Below are 23,027 nucleotides of genomic sequence, written 5' to 3'. Positions count from 1 at the left end.
TGTGAACTGCTTGCATGGTACTCGGCCCAGAGGAAGAACTTGATAAAAGGCAGTTCTTCTCATTAGTAGTGTTAGCTATCTTCCCTGAGAAGGGTACTGTGATGTTTTAGGAGTTTAAAAGCCCTTGAGAGTCTGAGTTTTTCTCTGAGTTAGTTAACTGACTCACACTTTGAATCAGTCACTCTCACCTGCTTCATCTGTGATCCAATCAGTTTCCTGCTATTCGTTCACCGATAGAGCTCAGAATGGGGCTAAAGGGGAACTGGGATTCTAGCATGCACATAAAGGGAAGCATGGCAACTTTAGTACTGAAGACCCCTGGCAGAGTTAGGGGAATGTAATTCTTCTCATTTTCTCTTGAAATTTCCCCTTTACAATCAGGACAGTCTGTTGTCAAAAACAAACCAACCAACCAACCAACCTGCTTTCTTTTCTATTTCTTGTAATCTAGAGACTAGACCTGTATCCCCTCTTCAGTAGTATCCCCTCTTCAACATTCCATCAAGAGTTGGCCACATAAGGACTACTTCTGTGGGGTTCCTGACTTAGAGAGCTTTGGTTCAAAGCTATGAAAACCGATTCTTGATGCTTAGTACTGCCTACCACTTGCCCTATTGAATAAGTCAGCTTGAATAGTCACATCTTTGTGGGAAATAATAAATAACAATTCTGACATTAATGGTTTTTAAATATTTCTCTCTTTTTTCCCCCTCTAGATTTCTCTTTCCTAAATGTCTTGATCAGTGTTCACAAGGTAAGCAGTATGTTTTACTTCCTGTTTTTCCATGCCTTTCAAATTCTGTTTAGATGCAACAGACTTTTCGTCATGCTCCTTCCTCCCACTCTAAAATCTAAAACAAAATAAATTGGTCCAGGGAAACCTTTGTCATCTTTTTATTTTATCATATTTGCTAGGCAGATTTCTTCCTGAGTTTGCCTCTTAAGATGATAAGCTGCCATGACAATAGCTCTCCTGAGCAGGGCTTAAGTCTGCCCTGGCCTTCCAACTAATATCAATGGACTGAAAAGGTATTAGGTATTCCTAGCCTCTGTATCAACAAGATCTTGATGCACTTTTCCTGTCCCATGAGTGCATAGTATGGCCCAGTAGGACCTTCTCCCTTAATCCCCTCCCATATACTGGAATTTTCCACACCTCCTTGGTAGCATTAGAAAAATCCACCCATCGTGTAGGTTACATTCAACCTCGCATTGTCCTCCCATCTGGCAACCCTGGAAGCAGCACTTTTTAGTCATATTAACTGTGGTGCCTGGAGACCCAGAATAAATTCTGAATTTCCTGCAGTGGTGATAAAATGCTCATTGTTGTCAGAAGACCTGGGGTCTGAGCTTCCTAAGACAGCCCAGCAAGAAGAAATCAGACAGAAGAAAATAACTTAGTGTCCCCAGCACATTTATACCCTGCTGACCCCATTGCCAGTCCGCAGGGAGCAGAGACAACTGAGCATACCAGAGCTACTGTCTTGGGAAACAGCTGAGCTGGGTGCTGTGTAGGGCAGGAGCCGGGTCACTGGAGAGAAGAATGTGTGCATTGGACTGCCATGCCAGGGAGTCTCAAGTCCAGCTTTCAGAGACCTTTGTTGCGTTCCAGGCACTGCATCCCAGAAGCAGAGTGGAATAGAGGTGGCTGGGTCCACCCACAGTACCCAATCCAGATAGATGAAGGAGATTTTATGGAGGTTGGATCCGTAGAATGTGGTGACAGACTAGATGTGGGGCATGATTTGGAGAAAGAGGTATCTAATATGAACTGCTCTAAGTTTCGAGGTTGGGAGGTTGGGAAGGTTGGCGGAACCTGTCTTTGAGATAGAAAGCATAGGCAAAAACATAGGTCCAGGAGATAACCAAGGATCACTTCTGGTCCTTGGATATATGTTTGTAAGTCATGGTCAAAGCCAAGGGTATAGGCTATCGTCATCCCCTGTCCACCACATGATTATTGTCACCCTAATGTGCCTTGGCTCCTTGGCACTTTCTCCCTCTGTGCCCCTTTGTTTTTTTGCACACAAAGCACCGATGGTCAGACTGTCCTGCCTGAGAGCCTTGGGGAGGTGCTCTATCTTCATTGCGCATAAACCTGGGCCAGCATTACAGGAGGAAAGCCCTTTTAGGCCAAGACAGACTGGATTCTCTCTGGCACTTGATAGACAAATTTCATTAACACTGCTTCCTTACTCAGTGTTCAAAAGCAACTTGTGTCAGATTCTGTGAATGTATAAAAACAGAGATGTGATCAGATGTGGGCAGATGACCTTGAGGCCTTAGATGCTGTTTCTGAACTCCAGAAGACTTGTAGAGTGACAGTGTCTTAGTAATTATCTTCCCCCTTGCATCTGGGCCCAAAGGACCCTATGAACTGGTCTGACCTGGCTCACCACGGGTTTGGGCTGTCCAGGGAGGGAGGAAATAAAACGCAAGTATTTGTTTTATCCTCAGAGATTTGGTGGCTAGCTTGGCGGTGGGATCTGCCACCAATAGACAAACACTTCATGTCCCGAGGGAGCATATTGCCTCCCTTTGCTCCTGTTCCTGAGTCAGGCTCCCTGATTCATTGCTTTTACAACAAAGGATTGTTTTACAATGAGAAAGGGACTATATCGCAGCCTCAAGATGATGTGTGTTACAGAAGTCCAAGGATAAGGAAATAATCTCAGCCCTTAAATAGCAAACAATATTCAGTATAATGCTGATTTGAGAGAAGAACAAAGACATTTTGCTACCATGTCCTGCATTTGGAAGTATCTATAGGTAGATAAAACAAACTTTGCTTTCTCCTGGGCTTCTGGAAGCCTTTAGCCCAGACTGGGACAGTCAGACCTCAGAGGTGTTTCTCCATTCTGGGGAATGGGCAGACCAGGCTGTCCACTTACTCACAGCCCAGACTGGTAAGACCATGGCCAAATGTGGGTATCCATTTGATACAGAACAGAAGGAAGCTCCTGGCCCAAGCAAGATGAAACCGCCCACAGTGGCCTCTTCGCCCTGTGCTCCAGATAACTGCTGTACCTGCCTCGCAGATGGCATTTCCTCTTGGCAGGTGGTGGTTTGCATAGCTGGCCTAAGGAATGCTGAGGATAATCCTTTTGCTTTTTTTCCCTATAAAGCAAAGCCCCTTTTCTGTGTCCAATTCCTGACCTAGAATCCCAACCCCCCAGGGTTTATCTACATGATACTTGTGAGGCAGACAGGACTTTGGGCAAGGTGTCCATCAGAGATCCAGACCCCAGCCTTTTCCCAAATAGGCCAGGCCTATGCTTGTGACCCTGGTGCACACCACTTAGGTTGCCACATTTACACTAGTCTGATTCTCCAGTTTCTTTTGCCCAAGAAGATACTAAACAGAGTCCTAGGGCCTTTATAGGTCTTCACTCAGCTTTTGCTGACTCCTCACTGCAAGATCCATCACAGCCATTCTTGTCTTCTACTCCTGGAAATCTCAGGGGCCTCTTGCAGGATCCAGCTCCCGAGTTTGCCACCTCTGGAACGTGCTGAGCCCTCTAGAACTCCGCTTTTCTTCCCCCACTATGCCACATTCTGGGCCTGGCCTTCTGACCTGGCCTCACTCCGTTTCCAGAGGCCCCAGTCAGGCCCTGGTGCAGCCGTAGGACATGGAGTTCTGGTATTAGGCTTACCAGGCTCATCCTCGGGGCTTCCCCTGCAGCCTCCAGAGTGACCTTTCTAAATGGGACTGAGTGCACAGGCACAACCAGTGTCACCTTCATTAGGAGCCTTCCCTGACACTGTGGCTGAGGATGGCCCGTCTTAATGTTAAAGCTGCCGAAGAGAAATTTTTAAATATTTTAAAATAGAATAAACAAAATGCTGACATATTCTCCATTTCAATTCCTCAGTCTGTGCTGTTACCACAACTAGGTCATATGTGGAGACCTTGAGGATAGAAGTTTTGTGTGGGAGAAGCTCTTAAGAAAATGTGATTCTCTATATTCTTGAATACTTGCATATGCATAGACTATCTGAGAAAGCATACCCAAAATCTGGTTGTCAGTGGTTGCCTCTGGGGAAGAGAACTAGGACTCAGGGTGCCAGAGGAGGGAGGAAGAAGCTTGGTTTGAATACCCTTTTGTACTTATGAATTTTCTACCCCCAAAATGTATATATATCAGTAAGTCTTAGAAACCTTTCAGGTGGCTGTCTGATGAATGGGATTTGCTCAGACTTAGAAGTGGGAAAAATTCTGGCATGTGGGTACCCACAGCTTAGCTGCTTAGGCAGCTGCCCTGGAGATCAGGTTGCATGTATCTTTTAGAACACTTGATTCATTCATTCACTTATTCAGCAAATCTGTATCCAGAGCCTGCTTCAGCCCAGTCCTGGGGGATTAGGGAAGACTTCTGGAAGAGGTGCTATTCAAATTGTCTATAGCCTGAAGGAGGAGTTGGGCCAACAAAGAGAAGGGGAAAGGTGGTTCCAGGCAGAAGGACCAGCAAGAGTGAAGGCCTCATGGTGACCAGAGCACACCCAGGGCACACACCAGAGCACATCTGCTATGATCAGATTTTCTGTTTTTGAAAGATTACTCTGACTATAGTAGTTAGAATGAATTGTAGTAAGAGAAGCCTGGAAGTGCACAGAATAAGCAGTGACCTAGCAAAGAGACTGGTAGTCTGAACTAGACAAATGGTAGCCGGGATTGATAGTGGATGATGAATCCAGGAGCTGTTTAGCACTCACCAGGTCTAGAGGAGGACTCAGGTGCCTCCACAGCCCACATTTGGGGAACTGGGCAGCCTTTCACCCAGTGACAGGAGGAGGCAGAGCTGCAGTCACCACTTGGATGTTAAGGAAGGCTGTTGAAGAAACTCATTCTTGAATCCTGAGAGGTTTCTCAGGCACTGTGCAGAGGCCTAAGGTCAGCTTACTAGCTGAGCACTAACAGATACCTGAGAAGACTAGGACCTACATCTCAGAACCAAGGAACTGATAGATCCCCACACTGTCCATAGACACTTCAGAAGGAGGTTCTGTGCTCAGCAGCGGAGTTGTAAGTCCTGGTGTCTGTGGTCCCAGTTACGTGGCCTAACCTTTGTATGTATCCTTTCCCCATGTAACATGTGACCATTGGTATGAAGCTCCTAATCCCTGCTGCTCCTTGATCATGAATTGAATGTATGAACCTCACTCGCTCACTCTCTCTTTCACTAAGGTAAATAAATAAATAAAACTTTTTTTAAAAAGTTAGAAATAGAACAAATTTTTTAAATTTTTTTAATCCTTTTTTAAAATATTTTATTTATTTATTTGACAGAGAGAGAGCACAAGCAGGAGGAACAGGCTCCCTGCGGAGCAGGGAGCCTGATGTGGGGCTCAATCCCAGGACCCTGCGATCATGACCCAGGCCAAAGGCAGACACTTAACCAATTGAGCCACCCAGGAGCCCCAAGAACAATAAATTTTTTAAAAAATAGTTTATATTTCAAAAAAGATCGAATCTATGAAAGAGATCTAGCTGCTAGTATGTTAAAGCAACATTATGGGGTTACAATCAGCAAAATCTAGACTGGCAGAAATTTACAGGATACAGCTTTTCAACAATAAAATTACAAAGAAATGAGGAGACACTGCATGTTGAAAGAGAATTATGAGATGTGTCAGTGAAATATATTGTGTGGACTTTGGTTCCTGGTTCAAAAAACTAACTCTAAGAAAACATTCTTAGAGAACATAGACTATATTTTTTATATTGAAGAATTTATTGTTAATTATTAATTTTTAAAGGGTGCTTATCTTACAGAGATATATACTAAAATATTTTTGGATGAAATAATAAGGTGTCTGGGATTGACTTCAAAATCATCCAGGGGAAAGGGGAAAATACGATATGGAAGAAATACAGTTAGCCAAGTGTTGTTAATTCTTGAAGCCAGGTGATGGGCACATGGGAGTTCATTGTACTACTTTTAAAATTTTTGTATGTGTTTGAAATTTTCACAATAAGTGAATAAAAATGGTTGAATAAAAAATGCAAGTGATCTTATAGTGGAAATTGTGTATATGCTCTGATCATAACTATGTCAAAACAGGAGTGAGTATGGAAGACGTATTATAATATGTTAGCATGGTAGGATATGATAACTTCCCTGATTTCCAGATTCTCTGTAGCATAGATTTTCCTTTTATATTTTCATAAAAGGCTGGGAGGGATTGTTACCTACTCCACAATCCCTCATTGCCTGCAGCACTCTTCCTTACTGTATGACTGTGTGAATATCTGTGTTAGCACTTATCTTAGAATTGTAGGTCCCTGTGAGTGACTCCTTAGCTGTGTACTCTCTGAGAATCTAATGGCGAGTGCCTGACGTATGGTTAGTGCTTGGTAAATGTCTGTGGTGTAAACTGGTGATGGTGTGTAGCACAGGTTCCGGAAGAGGTTAAGGACAAGGGATGTGGAAAGGGCCCTTTGATGAAGAAGCTCCAGGTGTCAGCTGGAGAGCAGATCTGAGAAAGTAGAGGAGGTTAAGAAGTGAGGCAGCCACAGGCTTGAGGCCATTCACTCCAAGAAGTGGCAGTGAGAGACAGGGGAGCAGCTATCGGAGGTCAGGGGTGTCTACATAAGAGAGCTACTGGAAGGGATGATCAGGGAGAGAGCGGAGGCTCACATTGTGTGAGCCCTCAGCGCCAGTCAGGACTAAAGCCTGAACTGTTCTTGGTTTTATTTCCCAGGCCTGGTGAGTAATGTGGTGTTCACCAGTCACACCACGGAGCAGAGGCACCCTCTCCTTGTCCAGCTGCAGAGCCTCATCAGGGCTGCCAATCCTACTGCAGCCTTCATTCTTGCAGAAAATGGGATTGTCACCAGGTAAATTTACCAAGTTTACTTCACCCTGTAGGACCAGCCGCTTTCTCAGATGCAGCACTCTGGATATGGCCCATAGGGTCTTTCTCTTGTATCTAAGACCTGCACATTTATAGAAGTGCTTTTGATGTTATGTAAAAATCAGCAAGAGGACCCCATGTGTCAGTATCCTGTACTGTTTTGAGATATTTTGTTGTTGTTTTTTTAAGAGTTTATTTATTGAGAGAGAGAGCACGAGCAGGGGAAGAGGCAAATGGAGAGGGAAAGAGAGAATCCCAAGCCAACTCCATGCTGAGTATGTAGCCCAACATGGGGCTCAATCTCACGACCCCTGAGACCATGACCTGAGCTGAAATCAAGAGTCGGAGGCTTAACCAACTGAGCCACCTAGGCATCCCAAGATTTTATTTTTAAGTATTCTCTGCACCCAACATGGAGCTCAGACTTACAACCCCGAGATCCAGAGTGGCACGCGCTACCGACTGAGCCAGCCAGGTGCCCTGAGATATTTTGTTTTGATGCATCACATTTTCATGCATTAAAGGATGAGGTCAAGACTCTCAGTATTCCTTGTGTTAAGATGTGAAAGAAATGGCATAGAGAACAGAGAGAAATGACCTTTTTCCTTCATGGACTTGGGTCCAAATTACAAACTAAAAATAGAGACTTGATGACCTTGTGTGTGTGGATGTGTATGGAGAGAAAACAACTGGTCATATAGCTCATTTATTTGCTCCACAATGATATGCCAACAGTTATATACTCTTATATAATTTTGACTTTGAGCAAGGTAAATATTTTACATATTCAGAAATTAACGAAGAGGGATAAAACTAAATAAAACAAAAAAAGTGAATCCATCTGTATACCAAAGTAATAAGAACCACACACACACACAGCAATTAATTCAAGTAACTTTCAAACGTAATCCTCTGTTGGAACCCTGATTCAAACAACATCACTTGTTAGATAAGAAAAATTATAAATACGAAGTGGGAAAGGTAAAGAAAAACCCTCTGAATGGTGGATTTGAATTGTGGGAGTCAATATAAATTCATTATTTCAAAATAGTGTATATTTCCTAGCTCTTCCCATCGAAAGGGACCAGAAATACTAATACCACAGTAGAATAAACACCCCTACCTCTAGATCCTCATTTCTATATACCAGTCCCCAGTACAAGGTATCAGGACTCCTTGGAGAATTGGCTGATTGCAGGTCTAGGGCAGGGAAAATACAGGTGACCCTGGTACATTTTCTGCTAAAAAAGCAAGGAGGTACTCAAAGATTAGTAGAGATAGGTCAAAAGGATACCAGAGGTGGCTCAAGAAGCTCCCACTAGACAAATCTGGAACAACACGAGCATAAGAGAAAACGAATATAATAAGGAATTACAGCACATGGAATAAAATGAGTCCATGGTGATACTAAAAAAATGAGGAGGGCGGAACAGTAAATCTCTTAACACTAATAAATAAGGGTTTATAGAACTAGAAAGTCACTATTTTGTAACTGTTAGTATACTATAATACTTGATTTAGGCAAGAATCATCAGTGGATACTAAGAGCAGGGGGTGACAGGTTGTTGATGAAAAGGATGTTAGCTGGTGTCAAAGTATCGCTCCGCGGGCTACTTACTGCTTACGAGGAGGGGAAAGTACCTTCACAGTGGAGAGATCTAGTCGGCATGGCATTGACCAGATGATTAAACCTAGACCACTAAGTGGACAGACTGACATCATGTGCCTCCTTCATGTGATGCTCTCGGAAGGACACAACATCACCTAGGTATTAGTCTTACCAAAAATGTTTAACTGAATCTAATTATAAGGAAACAACCAGACAGATCCAGATTGTAGGACACAGGACAGCCGGCATGTACTCTTCAAAAATGTCAAAGAAACAAACAAAAAATTTGGAAGAATTATTCCACATTAAAGGAAAATAAAGATTGTAAATTCAATAAGCAGTCCTTGATTGGTTCCTGGGTCCCCTCTCTGGCAAAACAGGGAAAAGTTGAAAATGGATTAGATCAGTACTTCTCCAACTCTAATGTGCATATAGATCTCTTAGGGATCTTCTTAAAATAAGAGTTCTGATACGGCAGGTCTGGAGTGGGGCCTAGGATTTTGTGTTTCTGATGAGCTTCTAGGTGATACCAGTACTGCTGATCCACAGTATTAAATTCCTCGGGTATAATAATAATACTGTCGTTCTGAAAGAGAATGTCCTTGTTTTTAGGAGAGGGAGGCATACTGAAAGGTCTAGGTGTGCAATAACAGAAAAATGTATGCATACGTGCTTGTGCCTCTATTGGGGGGGGCAGCAAAATGGGCAGGTTAAGATTGATCATCCTAATTAACCTGGGTTTTTCTGCCTGTTTTCAAAGGAATGAAGATATTGAGCTGATTCTCTCAGAAAATAGTTTTTCAAGTCCTCAGATGCTACGATCTCGATATTTAATGTACCCTGGCTGGCAAGTATCATCATTGAAAAGTAGCTAAGATTTCTTTGTAAACACAATGATTTATTCATTTACAGGAAAAAAAGGGGGGGTGAAATTTCAAGTGTTCTACAAGGGTAACAGTGGCAGCTGGGATGGCCTGCCATGTCCCAACAGCTGCTGGTCTTGCCAGGAGCCCAGTGCTCCACACATCTTGGGCTTCAACTTGGGAGCCTTGCTGGATGTTGAGACTTAGGGAGTGCCCCTATGGGCACCAAGCACACCATGGCCTTTGTTTCCTCTAGCCTTTAGTGAGGGTGAGGTGGCTGGCATGGAACCAAGGAGTTACAGCCTTCCCAGATGAGAGAGTCGCTCCTAAGAATACTATCAGTCCTCTAGGGGGTCCCACCTGACAGGTAGTTCCCTGCTGTGGCCCAGGGGATATTTATTCTCTCCTGGCAGCCTTGCAGCAGGTGAACCTCTCCTCCAAAAGGGAGGGGAGGAGGAAAGAGAAAGCCAGGGGCGCTGTAGTCATCCTAGTGGTGACATCACTTAAGCACTCACTGTGTGCTACACATTATTCTAAGCTCTCCAGGATGGTAGCCACCAGCCACATTTGGCTACTCAATAAAATGCAAATTAATAAAAATTAAGTAAAATAAGTCTCTCATACAAGCCACACTTCAAGTGCTCAGTAGTTACCTGCGACCAGCAGCTACCACGTTGGACAGCGCAGATCCAGAACATTTCCATCATCACAGAATGTTCTGTTGGACAGTGCCACCCTAAGAGCTCTACCTGTGTTATCTCATTAATCTTCAAACCAAGCCTGCGAGGTAGACTCCATTGTTTTCCTCCTTTTTAAGGATAAGGTAAGGGAGGCAGCGAGGAGTTAAATGGTGTGTTCAAATTCATACAGCCAGTAAGTGAAAGAGCTGCATTTCAAGCCCAGCTTGTGTGGCTCCAGAGCCCGTACGCTCAACCACCATGCTGTGCTTCTTCCTGTATAGAACGGATAACTGGGTTCTGCTCTGTTGAAGGTTCAAGGGAAGATCGTTACTAAAGCTTGGCCAGAGGTATTCTCTCGTGTTAATTTGGATTATCTTTGTTATGCTTACTCACTTCCCCCAGACACCTTTCTGTGTCCTCCACACCACCCCTTACCTCACCTGTATTTCATACCAGCAAAAAACTGATTGCACTATGCTGGTAAAACAAACAAGTCCAGTATGTGAAATTAAAGATTTTCAGGCATATTCTGGAAGGAACCTCTGATTTGAGTTACATCATACTTGCTTAAACAGTGGGTAAGTGGATCATGCCTTATGCCTGAACAAGACAATTATATCTTAGCTAAAAAGAAACAGATGGAGCTTCTGGGTGAAACCTTCCTCTCCAGTGACTGCAGCTACTGACCCTTTTCCTGCCACACCTCTGGGCCTGGGCCTGGCGTTTCTGCTGTCTCCACCTCGTGCCTAGGGAAGCACCTGTTCTGTAGTCCGTGGTGACTCATTGTGGGCATTGTGCACGTGAACCTAGCTTAGGGCACAGACCTTCCTGGAGGCAGAGTGATCCAAGAGAGAGCCAGGTATAAAGGGTTCATTAGAGGGCTCTGTGAATCTCAAGTCTGAAGCCTTCTCTTTACCGGGAGATCAGTCCTTATAGAGAATTACAGATAGAGGGGCCTCAAAACCACCCTTTGGGCCCTCCCCCTCCTAAGTGCCTTCCTAGGAGTCAGATAATTTAATCTTTTAACAAGATGGCAGCCATCAGACTCCTACACATCCCTGTATATTTTCCCCCTCCTTCACTGAGTCAGAGTCCATCACCTCAGAGAGTGAATAGGCTTTAGCTCTGTGCTCAGCTCTGTGCTGTGCAGATTCTCAGCCATTTCCCTCCCACAATCCTCTCTGTGCTCATCTACCCCACCCCCATCTCCTCTGGTAGAAGGCTTGTTTCTAGTCTAGCAGGAAACCTTCACTCTTCCCTTGGCCCCTTCTAATTTCCCTAAGGATTCAGGCTCTGAACAAAGAAACCAGAGAGGCTGAGGGTCTCCCGTATCTTGGGAGAGGGCAAGAAGAACATGTCAGTACTGTAAAAATGTTATACCAGCACCTTACTTTAAAGAAAGCATAAAGAGTAAGATACTTTCAACAGTACACATGATATAAAATTCAAATCTATAGGGCTATTTTAAAGCAAAGGAAACTAATAAGAAAATATAATAGACTGGAAGAAAATGTTTGCATCATATGTGGAAAAGGGTTAATATAATATTTGAGAAGCTTATTTTTATATTGAAGAAAAGTAACCCAGCCCATATAGATGTGGACAGTTCGCTTTTTTCTTAAGATTCATTTATTTTAGAGAGAGATAGAGCATGAGCAGGGGGGAGGGGCAGAGAGAGAGGGAGAGGGAATCTCAAGCAGGCTCCATGCTGAGCACAGAGCCCGAGCAGGGCTCAGTCTGGCAACCCTGAGATCATGACCTGAGCTGAAACCATGAGTTGGACGCTTAACCAATGGAGCCACCCAGGCACCCCTGCAGAGTTCACTTTAGAGCAAGTATATATGGCAGCCATGGTAACAGAATTCCATTTTAGTAATATTTAGGAATGTAAAATGATGCCTTACTGTGCATTTGATTGACACCTATTACACTTAACCAAAAATATCTGTAAGAATCATTGCTGGGGGACTTGTGAAATTGAAACACTCTTCTGCTACTGAGAGTGGTATAAATTATTACCCATGAGATGGTTACACCCTTTCCTGGATTGATTCCATCATGGGGATTCATCACAAGGAAATAATTCAAAGAAGGAATGACAATTCCCTAACTTTGGAAGCTGGGTGATGGGGGTTTATTGCACTATCTCTCTATCTCTGCATGTGTTTGAAATTTTCTATAATAAAAACTTAAACTTTTTAAATGCTCTGAATATAGCAAGTCCTTTTTAAAAAAACTTTTAAACAATCTCTACCCCCAATGTGGGGCTTGAGCTCACAAGCCCAAGGTCAAGAATCGCATGCTCCACCCGCTGAGCCAGCCGGGTGCCCCTGAACATGGCATCTTCTTAATGAGTCTGTGGTTGGCATTATGTCTGCTGAATTCAAAACTGAGAAAATAGAGCAGAGATGCCCCAGCTTTTAGTTCCTATGCACATCCAAGTGTAAAATAAGTGTTTTGTACACAAAATGGCACATAAGAAAGAACTCAAATATTACAGGATGAATGATATTTAATTCATCCATGAGTGGTATATAATAACACTCAAAGCCCCAATTACTAATGCTTACAAATTTTTAAACTTTTTAAGGTATGAAGGTAAATTTGATGCTGGATCAGTCTTTCCACTAATGGTTCAGATCTGTGTTTGGTTTGGTCGTCCCTTGGAGAAGACTCGCTTCATGGCCAAGTGTAAAGGTAAGCCTTGGTTGGGACATGTCCCAGACCCTGATAAAAGAGTTCGCCAGAGGTGTCCCTGCTTCCCGGCACATTTTAGTATTATGTGTGCTGTCTTTTCTCCTTGCCATTGGGGTCCGAAAACAGGCAGAGGGATTTGAGGATCCAGGAGTGCCCCATTCCTGGGAACAGTGGCAGAGCCACTGGGGAGGATCTGGTGGAGGGATAGCCTATGAGCCCTGGCCCCTCGAGTAGGGTTCCTTCCCAGTCGCTAACCCTCCCAGCTGTGTGCCCTGAACTTGGCCTCTGCCCCCAGGTAGGTGACAGCCTTGTCTTCTTCCTCCACCAGCAATTCAGTCTTCCATCAAGCCAAGTCCCTTCTCTGGAAACATCTACCACATCCTGGGCAAAGTGAAGTTTTCAGGTAACTGGGGCAGTTGGATCTGGGAGTCCTGTGCTGCGGAATGCTTACATCTCTTGATGTGGGTTCATAGCTTCTACTGGTGCTCTGCAGACCACACATACCTCTCAGACTCTCTCGAAAACCCTCCCATCTGGGCTTGACACCGGTGGCTCTTCTGGTCCTCCCACTTTTCTGCACATCCTGCTCCATAGTGGAGGATGTGTCCTATCTTCCTCCCTGGATGGCCTGCCCAGGGCCTCTCCTCACAGCTCCTTGGCGTCCTTGTTCCAGAGATTCTCACTCCACCCTTTTCAAGCCATCCATGGCCTCCTAGACCTGTCACCAGGAGCTGCCCCAGCTCTCCAGGTCCAGATCCATCTCTGCCAAAGTCTCCAAGCCTTCCACTTGCCTTCTCCTTATTTATCAGCCTTAGATCTCTGGAGCCCTCGTGCTCGGAAGTCTGTCCATCCTGAGCTGGAGGTCAGGGAAGGCCTCAAAACAAGGAGTTAGTCAACTCAACATTGAGAAAGGGGAGAGTATTCCAGGAAAAAGGCAGAGCATGTGCTTTGGAACCAAGGCAAAAAAGGCACATTGCAGGAACCAAAGAGGGTTCACTATGGCTGAGGCCTGGCGGGAATATGTCTGTTAAGGCATTTTTAGCTGTTATAACAGAAAACACCAACTCAACTAGCAGGTGTTAGCTACGTAATAAGAAGTCAAGAGGTCGGGCAGCAGAGCAAAGCCCTTGAGGACACAGGTAATGTGTGTTTTTCCGTTCTTGGTATGTCAGCTTGTCCTCAGGTTCCCACCCCTCGTTGCCAGGTAGTGCTACAGGTCAAGGTGGCACATCCGAACATGACCTTCAGCTGATAGGAGAGGCTCTTCCTGTGGGTGGCTTTATCAATACAGACAGCTTTTACTGAAGCACCTCCTGCCGCTTCCTCCGCAGACTTCTCTGATTGTCCAGGACTGAGTTACCACCTTCTGGGGAATTGGTATTGGAGAAAGAGCAGTATGCCGGGCAGGCAACCATCAGTGTCGGCCATAGGGAGCCACTGAGCATTTTAAGCATGAGACCGTATGGGTTCAGATGGGAGAATTAGATGACATCACCTATGTAGAAGAATCTCTCAAGGTCCTTCACCCATGTCTTTGGCCTGACTTATGTTATTGAATCTGAAACTCTGGCCCCTTACTCAAGCCTACTTCTCTCAGGCTCCGGCAGACAGCTTGCTTCAGAGGTCATAATGCCTCCCCCTTCCCTCTCACCTTGTTGTCACGTTTATTTAGACCTTCTCTTGACCCCTTTCTTATTCAAAGTTAACCTCTCTTTGTTTTGGATCCCTTTCTCGTCCTGCTTTTTAGGGGAACCTCAAAAAAACCAGTGCTAGCTTTCCTGTTCCTGTTATGTGACCCTCCTGCACCACTTGTATGTTGATACTCCCTCCTCCCTTGCCCTCTCAGGCCTCTGCCGAGACCCAAGGGGTCTCTTCCTGTAGTCCCCTTCTGGGTTAGTGACGTCCACCTGATTACCAAATCAGCCAAGCCAGAAATTTACATTGCTCCTCCGTCTCTTACTTCGGCCTTTATAACTTGCCACCAATAATGGCAGTTCTCCCTCCTGCATATGTCACAGGAATCTGTCCCCAACTATCTGCACGTTACAGTCTTAGTGTAGCTTTATTGTTTTGGGGCTCAGGGACTACATGTATTCTCCCTACAGACTCTGAGAGGGCCATGGAGGTCTGCCACAACACTTTGGCCAATTCTTTGAGCATTGTCCCAGTTTTGGAGGGACCCTCACCACCGCCGGATTCCCGAACCACACCTCAAGACAGCAACGGGCAGCAGGAGTGTTACCTCGTGTTCATCGGCTGCTCCCTGAAAGAAGAAAGCGTCAAGGACTGGCTGCGGCAGTCAGCTAAGCAGGTGGTTCCAAAGCCCAGACACCTCTGGCACACATGTGACCAGCACACCTCAGAGCTGCTCCTGGCCTTGGGGTAGAAGCCCCTCCATGACCTCGCTCCTGGTCCACCCTTCACAGGCTCAGCCAGCACTTTCAGGGATGCTTTGCCACTGGGGGGAAGCCACTCAGGGTAACCTCAGGGCAGACCTGTTCTTACCGCCATGTCTAAGTCTTTTGCCGAGGCAAATTGCAGCTGTTAGGTGGCTTAACTAGAACCTGGGTGAAAGCTGGTGGTTCATGTGGATCCTGGGCCAGCCTGGTGGTCTAAACTCAAAATGTCTTTTCTTAGCTGAACCTCCTTCAGGGGCTGTCCTGTGTTCTGAGCCCAGAATCCCCCTGCACTTGGGTTCTCTCTCTAGAAAAGAGAAACAACAAAGATACGCTCACAGCTATTTGCAAACCAAGACTTTAAACATTGATACCAGTGAGCCCAGGCCTCTGGAACCAGGCGTGAGGGAAGACGGTGCTTGCCTATAGGTGCACGTAAGCGTTTTTAGTCCAGTACTGCAAAGAAAAGACCAGACTGGAGTTAAAATCAATCAAACCCAGACTGGAGTTAAAATCCTCTAAAACCCGCCGGCTGTCGGTGCTAGGCCTCTTAGCACAGCCTCAGGGTTGTAGCTTGACTTAAAACTCTGGAAATAGAGTTGGTTGGGCCCTGGGTCCTTTGTAGATGCTTGGTTGGAACCTTTTATACTGAGGGATGGCTGCCTGTAGGCTGTGTCTTTCTCAGATAAACTGGATAAACTCGTAAATGGTTGACGAGGGGACCTCATGTTGTCCCTTTGTCTGCATAGCTGGCGCTGGTGGGGCTTAGAGTCGAGGGTCTGCAGAGACAGGAACATGCTGTTTGCAGAAGCACTGGTGTTTCCTCTGCTGCTTGTTCCCCCGGCCCACAGGCTTCTATGGTGGCAGGTGGTCTCCTTGAGGGGCAGACAGGCAGGATATTGTGTCCGGGCCGTGACAGTGCTTGTGCTTTCTTTCCCTGCCGCTGGGATCTTAGTCATGTAACTGGCCCTCAGAGCCCTAAGCCCTCACCCGCCCATGTACTCCATCAGCTCTGTTGGGACCTGACCCCCTCCCTCCCTCCATCTCTGCACAGAAGCCTCAGAGGAAAGCCCTGAAGACCAGGGGAATGCTGACCCAGCAGGAGATCAGGAACATCCACGTGAGTCCCCTAAGAGCCCCAAGGCTATCCTGGGCTGGCACAGCTCCATCCTTTAGGAACCCGAGTGAGGGGACTATTTGTAGGGCGTGCTGGAGGTCTTGCTTCTCTTAAGCCACAGAGGGAAGCTGGGTAAAGAGGAACCTCAGACCGTCCAGCCTTGTAGCCTGAGAGAGGAAGAGGGTAGAGTGACTTCTGGTGTGACCTGGGCATGAGATAGAGGAGAAGCAGTGCCTGTGGGAGGAAGGGGTGACGTGGAGCCCTGTTTTGACATACTTTTGAAGCAGCCACAGAAATCCTTTCTGCTCCCATCCCTCCGTGCTAGATAAACCACAGATAAAGCAACAGAGCCCAGGAAAAACTGTCCAGATCCAGACTGAAGCTGCTGCTAAGCAGGGGGTAAAATCCTGGGACCTGCATGAGACGCTCTTTGATGAGCCCCTCAGCCTTCAGGCTGACTGTCTGCCCCAGTCCTGATCCCCCACTGGGAGCTTTTCCTGAGGGACTTGGGGGCAAAGGCTACAAGAGACACAGAGTCCAGGCCCCAGCACAGCCTGTGCCACTTTTCCCAGTAATGAGTGGGTGGGAGAGGCTCTGGGACCCCAGGAGCCCCTGCTTTGGACTTGAGGAGGTCCGTTCATATCCAGCTCCTCTCCTGGGCAACACTGGGTACTCCTGGGGAGGAGACTGTGGGTACCTCAGAAGGCAGTCCTTGTAGTGTGTCTTCCCCCAGAAGCAGACCTTGAACATGGATTTGAGTTCACGTAGCTTATTTTGGAAGTGATTCTAGGAGACGCTAGCAGGGAAGTGGGAAAGTAAGGGAGAGAAAGAAGGGGGGACAGATAACAAAGGGTGTGTCATCAAACCAGTCCTACTGAGGATGAGTGGAGCTTAATCCCACAAGAAGCTCCCAGAATTCCTCCTTGAGAGCTCAGGAACCTCCATCAGTCACTACTTGAGGACCGCTGCGGGGAGGACATTGCTTTGCGTGTCCAGCTTTCCATGGGGCAGAGTGGGCTATCTTGCTAAGGTCATAGGCTTGTTTATTTGTTTTTAATGAATGAGTAAATGATAGAAAGTGGTCAGATAATTTTAACAGGACTCTTTTTTCCTACAGGTGAAACGCCACCTGGACCCCCTGCCTGCAGGCTACTTTTACAATGGCACCCAGTTTGTCAACTTCTTTGGTGACAAGACTGATTTTCACCCACGTATCCTTAGAATCTGTGGTGGCCAGGTTGGGAGTGTGTGGAAGCCTGATCGTTAAAGAGGGTGTCTGCTAGAGCCACTGTGGCCCACCCCCTAGAGCAGGCTGGGTTCTGGGAGCACACAGCAAGCCACAGAGGCAGACTTCATTTGGACCTTCTACCGTCATTAAAATTAATTTCGCCTTCATTCAGTGATTGCTGAAGCATCTGTGGGTTGTAGTTTAAATGTAGCTGTGGTCATCGGATCATAATTTACAAGTTGGAGAGTAGACATGATTGCAGTAGTTCATCTGGGAGAAGGTGGACAGGAGTCTGTGCTCATGAAAGCCGAAGGACTCAGCTCTAGGACCTCACGAAGGAACCTGTGCCAACCCTGGCCTCTTCTCTGTAGCTGGGGTGTGGCCAGTATCTAAAAAGAGCCCCGCAGGTAGGCTTTGTGTGGGCTGGGCGTTCACTACTTCAGTGTCCCCCACCTCAGCTGCCCACAGATCCCTCTGGGCCTGGGCAGTCTCCCTTGTCCTCCCGGCTCAGGACTCTCTTCCTTAATGAGGTGCCAGTCATGGACCAGTTCATGAATGACTACGTGGAAGAGGCCAACCGGGAAATTGAGAAGTATAACCGAGAGCTGGAGCAGCAGGAGTATCACGACCTCTTTGAGCAGAAGCCGTAGGGAAGGCTGGGCCATACGTCCTGGAGGCCGTCCACCCTGGAGGCGGACGTCGAGAAATGGCATTACTTAACCTCAGCTCTCCCCGAGGCCCCTCCCTAAGGGGCTGTCTTTGTTCTTCTTGGCCTTTGTGTACTGGCTTAAGTGCATGTTGTCTTTATTCTCTAAACAGCGCTGAAGAGCATCGCCTGCACCACTGATGGGGGGTGGGGGGTTCCTCGTGGAGGATGAGCAGATAGGGACTGCCCTGTGTGTGCGGCTGGCAGCCCTGGAACCTCTGGGTCTCTGGTAATAGTATCTCCTCCGGGCTGCTGAGGCACTGTGACGGTGGGGAGAAGCATTTGTTACACAGAGGAGCTGTTGGGATGCAGAAGGAGCCCTGGCTGCCTGAACTGTGGCCATGCCTGGGGGACCAAGCTACCACAGGCATTGGCCTCAGTCACTGTCCCAGGAGAGCCCTGTCCCCAGTGGAGTGCCTGTCTTTCTGCTAGGCCCCTTGCATTGAAGGAGCAGGCCGCACTGGCCCTGGGCCCAGTCCTGCGGGGAGCAACCCAAGCCCTGCCCAAACTCCACCCACAGAGCCAGCAGCTTGGGCTGAGACCAACAGCTTGTTCTAAGATGAGGGGATGTCCCTTACACACTAAACTGAGGGGAAAGGCATGTTGCTTTCCAGAAGCATGTGGCTTTTCAGTTGATACAAGCAGTCTCCCTGGAAGTTGGTTTTGAGCTCCCCTCATGGCATCACTCTGGTTTGCCTCATTCAGGGGCAAGAGCAAACCTGCTGCTTCAGCCTCCCTGGTGATGCTTTGCCTCACTTTTGAGGGGAGCATCCTGCTACTGCTTAGTGTTAGGCCCAGGGCTCTGATCACTTGTGAGGTATCCCTGAAGGGGGCTCACTCTCCAGCACCCAGCCCTCCCTTGAGCCTTGCCAAGGAAGCCTTGGTTTGCAGCCACAAACTTCAGGAAACGTATGTCCCCAAGCATTGTTGCTGGCCCTGGACTTGTTTGGCTCCTGTAGACTGGGAATTTCAAAGAATTCCAATATCCAGTTTAGAATTCCTTCCAGTGGCTTTGTTTTCAGCTGGACCGTAAAGCAGAGGGGAATTACAAATGCATCCCGTGCCTGGCTTCCAGAATTAGTATTGGGGGGGGGAGGTCACAGGCACTGATATTTGGGTGATGTCTGTTAGGACTTCAGCGCCTCAGCTGCCTAGATTGTAAATGCTTTCTGAATTTCGCATATTTTTTTGCATGCCTTAGGAAGAAGCACATAGACGAAACCAGCAGTTTCCAGTAATGTAGAGGGGTTTTTGAGAACGGCCCCTGGCACAGAGGAGAGACTAAGAAAGGACGGAGCACATGTGTTCTGTGTGCCTGGTCATTCAGAGGCCTCCATGCAAGTAGCAAAGCAGGTGTTAAGGGCTTGTCAGTAAAATGTACTTATATTAGAAAAAAATAATCTGTATTTGAAGCCAAATGAACAAAACTCCAAATACCACTAAATAAGAAATCTTGCATGAAGAAAGCCTTCTGAAAAGGCCCAAGTGCTCCAGTCCCAGCTCCCAAAGCTGGTGGTGACAAGGGCGCAGGTGTGGAGCCCAAGTCTGGGAGCACCTCACTTCTGGTTGGCCAGAGGCTGGGCTCCATATGGGCCTGCCTCTGCTTCAGAATCAATAACGTAGATCTTAAGTGCAATTGATGAAATAAGCAATGAGTTACTGTAGCTTCTTTTAGCTCTACTGAGCTCTTTTTAAAAACTCAAACTTGAGCAGCCTTAGAAAAGGGAGAAGTGGGGTGGGTGGGTGGGGTAGGAGAACCATAGGCCATTTACTCCAGGTGGGTTGCTGTGAACTTTTAAATGAAAGCTCTAGATTGAGGAGCTCGAGCCATTTCCTGGCTGCTGCACAGAAGAGTTTTTAAAGAGGGTTCAGAGCCCGTGCATAAAAGCGGGTCTTCCCACTGCGTGGGGCTGTACTACGTGGTGGTCTTGGTTTCTGACCGTTGTCCACAGAAATGCTCTCTCACCAACTTGCCCCACTGTCCCAATTCCTCTACTGTTAGAGGGAAAACTGTGATTACCTCAACTTGAATATGAAACTGTGATTGAAAAAAGTCAAAACGTTAAGAAGTTCCAAAGCCAAAAAGGCAGAACTGGCTGAGGCCTCCGTTGACGCTCCTCAGCCTGCTTGGGAGTGTGAAGGGGCACACTGGCGAAAGGGCATTCCTCGGGGCACACTTGCTGTGCCCCTGGTGAAGAGGCACACGAGCTGTGTGGGCTCTTTGAGGACTGAGGCAGGGATCCCTCCCACACTGCGCCTTCTGGGACCTGTCAGGTGCATCTGGGTTCTGACTGTGAAGTTTAATATCCACCTGTTTCCTCTGGGAGTTCCAGGTGGTGGGATAGGGTCTTAGGCTATCTCCAGAGGAAAGGCCATGACACTGTGTTGTAGATTTTGACCTTCAGAGTGGATGCCAGGGACCCAGCAGAGACATCAGGTGGAGTCGGTTCCTTAAGGACAGGCAGAAGTCCTCCAGGGGCTTACGTGCTTTTTGCCAACTTTCCTATTAGCAGCTTCAGTTTTATATCACCCAGAGTGAGTGTGATAACGTTGAAGTCGCTGAAGTTATGGGTTATTTTGCGTTTTGATGTGGGATTTTTTTTTTTTTTTTTTTTTTATTGGAAGGAGGAGGCAGAAATTGGAGAAAAGGGATCACCCTAGGGAGGGGCTGCTGGCAAGGAGTCCAGTTGGCCCCATCCGAGCCCTGGGGGCTCTCTGACCTGAGGGCAGGACACTGGGCCCTGTGGGTCGCAAGAAAAAGTTCCCTCCTAAATTCTATTAGGATTTTGGAGAATTTTTGCACAGTAATAAGCTCTAGGTTGCTCTTTGGGCTTCTCAAAAGGGAAAATTAACTCAAAGATTGTAAACTATTAAGTATTCCAGCGCGTTGCTGACCTAGTTGGATAGTTGTACCTCAAAAAGTAGGTGAGAAAAGGCTTCCTCGTCCCAGGTCGTCAAATACTAATGACAGCAGAGCTCACTTACGTGCCAAAATTCACTTTTATACTAGTTTTTCAGTGCTTTAATATTTGTAACTTAAATTTTAAAACTCATATTTACAAACACTACTGTAACTTCAGTGAAACTGAATTGTGTGATTGAAGCTTTTGCTTATTATAGTATTTATTACACTACTTAATTCAGTAAATATATAAAAGTAGCCTTCAATTTATTTTTATATTATTTTACATGTTTTTACCTGCAGTCGTGTATGTGAATTTACCTTGGTAACTGAGATGTCTTGCTAAGGACCAATAAACTCTCACTGAACAAGCAAGACCTGGCGCAGTTGCCTGTTGCTGTGGACTCGGGCCTGGGGGAGGGGGACGGGGGCGGGGTTTGGAAAGGCCTGCCCCCGGGGACTTAGGCCCTTTCTTGGGCCTCCCCGGGAACGCTTTGCTGGGCAGCTGGGGAGAGGCCCTTGGGGCGCACATTCCGGTCCCCAGACCCCAGAAGGCTCAGAGAGTAAGGTTCCTGAGGAGACCACCCTGAGTGGGGATGGGCCCTCTCAGGAATCCCAGAACCCGAAGAGGGGCTTGAGGGAGCCAGCTGTGGCCACAGGGGGTCCCCCGGGGCCCCAGAGAAAAGCCAGCCTGCCCCCACCCCTACCCTCATGGGGCCTTGGGAGAAGCTGCATCCACTGCCGCCCTGGATGGCAGGGCACTGTGTCGGTTCGCAGCCCCGCTCCCCGACCCCATTTACAAGCTGGTCGACCCATGAAGGGGGGTGGTGCGGGGGGATTGGCCCTGGGGTCAGAGCCACTGCCCTGGCTCAAGGTCCCTCCAAGAGTCCCCTCTGGCACTGCCCTGCCTAGGGGGCCTGGGAGCCCCTTGCTCCCAGGGAGAGGCCGTGCAAAGGCCCGCAGCTCTCGCGGAGTGGTCACCAGCACCCCTTTCCGTGTGCGGTGGGGGGGGGGGGTGCTGGCTGGGGCCTCCCGGCTTCTACAGAGACCCTGCTTTCTGTCCCGCTCTCAAGACAGGGGCCTCCGGACAAGGGAAGTGCCCCGCTGGGAAGATGGAGAGAAGGCCCGGCTGGGAGGAGGCAGCCTCCACAGATGGTGGGGAAGGTGGTCTTGGGTTTGGAGGTTCTGTGTGCTCAATTAGTTATGTACAAACCAAGGCAAAAGTGCATGGGAGGGGCCCAGGGAATTGGGAGAAAGGGGGTGGCAGAAGCATCCCCTTCCTCACCACCCCTTTCCCCAGAGTTCAGGCCTCAGTCCTGCAGGGCCAGATTTGAACCTTGAGGGAGCTCCTGGGCTTTTAATTCCTGGGAAACCACCAGGATTTGGGGATTACCCTCACAATTGTCAGGGAGATGGGGGGGACAGTATATGTGGAAGGGCTCCTGGAGGGGATGAGGCCAGCAAGCCTGGGGCTGGGAAGGGGCCCTGTCGCCACCTGGAGCCCACAGTAGGGCCATTGGACTCCTGAAAGCTGAGGGCATGCTTGGCAGAGCAGGAGCCTCAGAATTAGGGAATCCCGGCTGATTGATGGGAAGTGACTTGGAGCAGAGGGTCTCAGGTAGAGCTGCTGAGTGTCACAGAGCTCGCGCAGGAGCATAGAGAACTTCTATGACACAGTCTAGGAAACAGTTATGCCCAAAGGAAACATGACGATATGCCCCACTGCCAGCCCATGATAGAAAGGGAATGGCTTAGGAGCGCCTGGGTGGCTCAGTCGTTAAGCATCTGCCTTCGGCTCAGGGAGTGATCCCGGAGTCCTGGGATCGAGCCCCATATCAGGCTTCTCTGCTGGGAGCCTGCTTCTTCCTCTCCCACTCCCCCTGCTTGTCTCTCTCTCACTGGCTGTCTCTGTGTCAAATAAATAAAATCTTAAAAAAAAAAAAAAAAAAGAAAGAAAGAAAAGAAAAGAGGGGC

General features: G+C 47.5%; 1 protein-coding gene across 3 annotated transcripts in view; it reads left to right on the top strand.

The window, feature by feature from the left end:
• DNAAF9 (dynein axonemal assembly factor 9) overlaps window positions 1–21,428 on the top strand; it is a 166,574-nt gene extending 145,146 nt beyond the window's left edge. For all 3 annotated transcript variants that reach the window (XM_048222196.2, XM_057312636.1, XM_026503087.4), the window contains 9 exons: window positions 717–754; window positions 6,703–6,838; window positions 9,225–9,311; window positions 12,598–12,704; window positions 13,033–13,107; window positions 14,810–15,015; window positions 16,155–16,220; window positions 17,335–17,428; window positions 17,983–21,428. In XM_048222196.2, the coding sequence (XP_048078153.1) occupies window positions 717–754; window positions 6,703–6,838; window positions 9,225–9,311; window positions 12,598–12,704; window positions 13,033–13,107; window positions 14,810–15,015; window positions 16,155–16,220; window positions 17,335–17,428; window positions 17,983–18,095 (922 nt within the window). In that variant the 3' untranslated portion in view covers window positions 18,096–21,428. The remainder of the gene's footprint in view (window positions 1–716; window positions 755–6,702; window positions 6,839–9,224; window positions 9,312–12,597; window positions 12,705–13,032; window positions 13,108–14,809; window positions 15,016–16,154; window positions 16,221–17,334; window positions 17,429–17,982) is intronic.
• The last annotated feature ends 1,599 nt before the right edge of the window (window positions 21,429–23,027 follow it).

Source organism: Ursus arctos, unplaced genomic scaffold (assembly GCF_023065955.2).
Source record: "Ursus arctos isolate Adak ecotype North America unplaced genomic scaffold, UrsArc2.0 scaffold_16, whole genome shotgun sequence".
NCBI classification, from domain to species: Eukaryota; Metazoa; Chordata; class Mammalia; order Carnivora; family Ursidae; genus Ursus; species Ursus arctos.
Note: the sequence above shows the minus strand (reverse complement) of the source record. Positions and strands in the feature narration are given on the sequence as shown.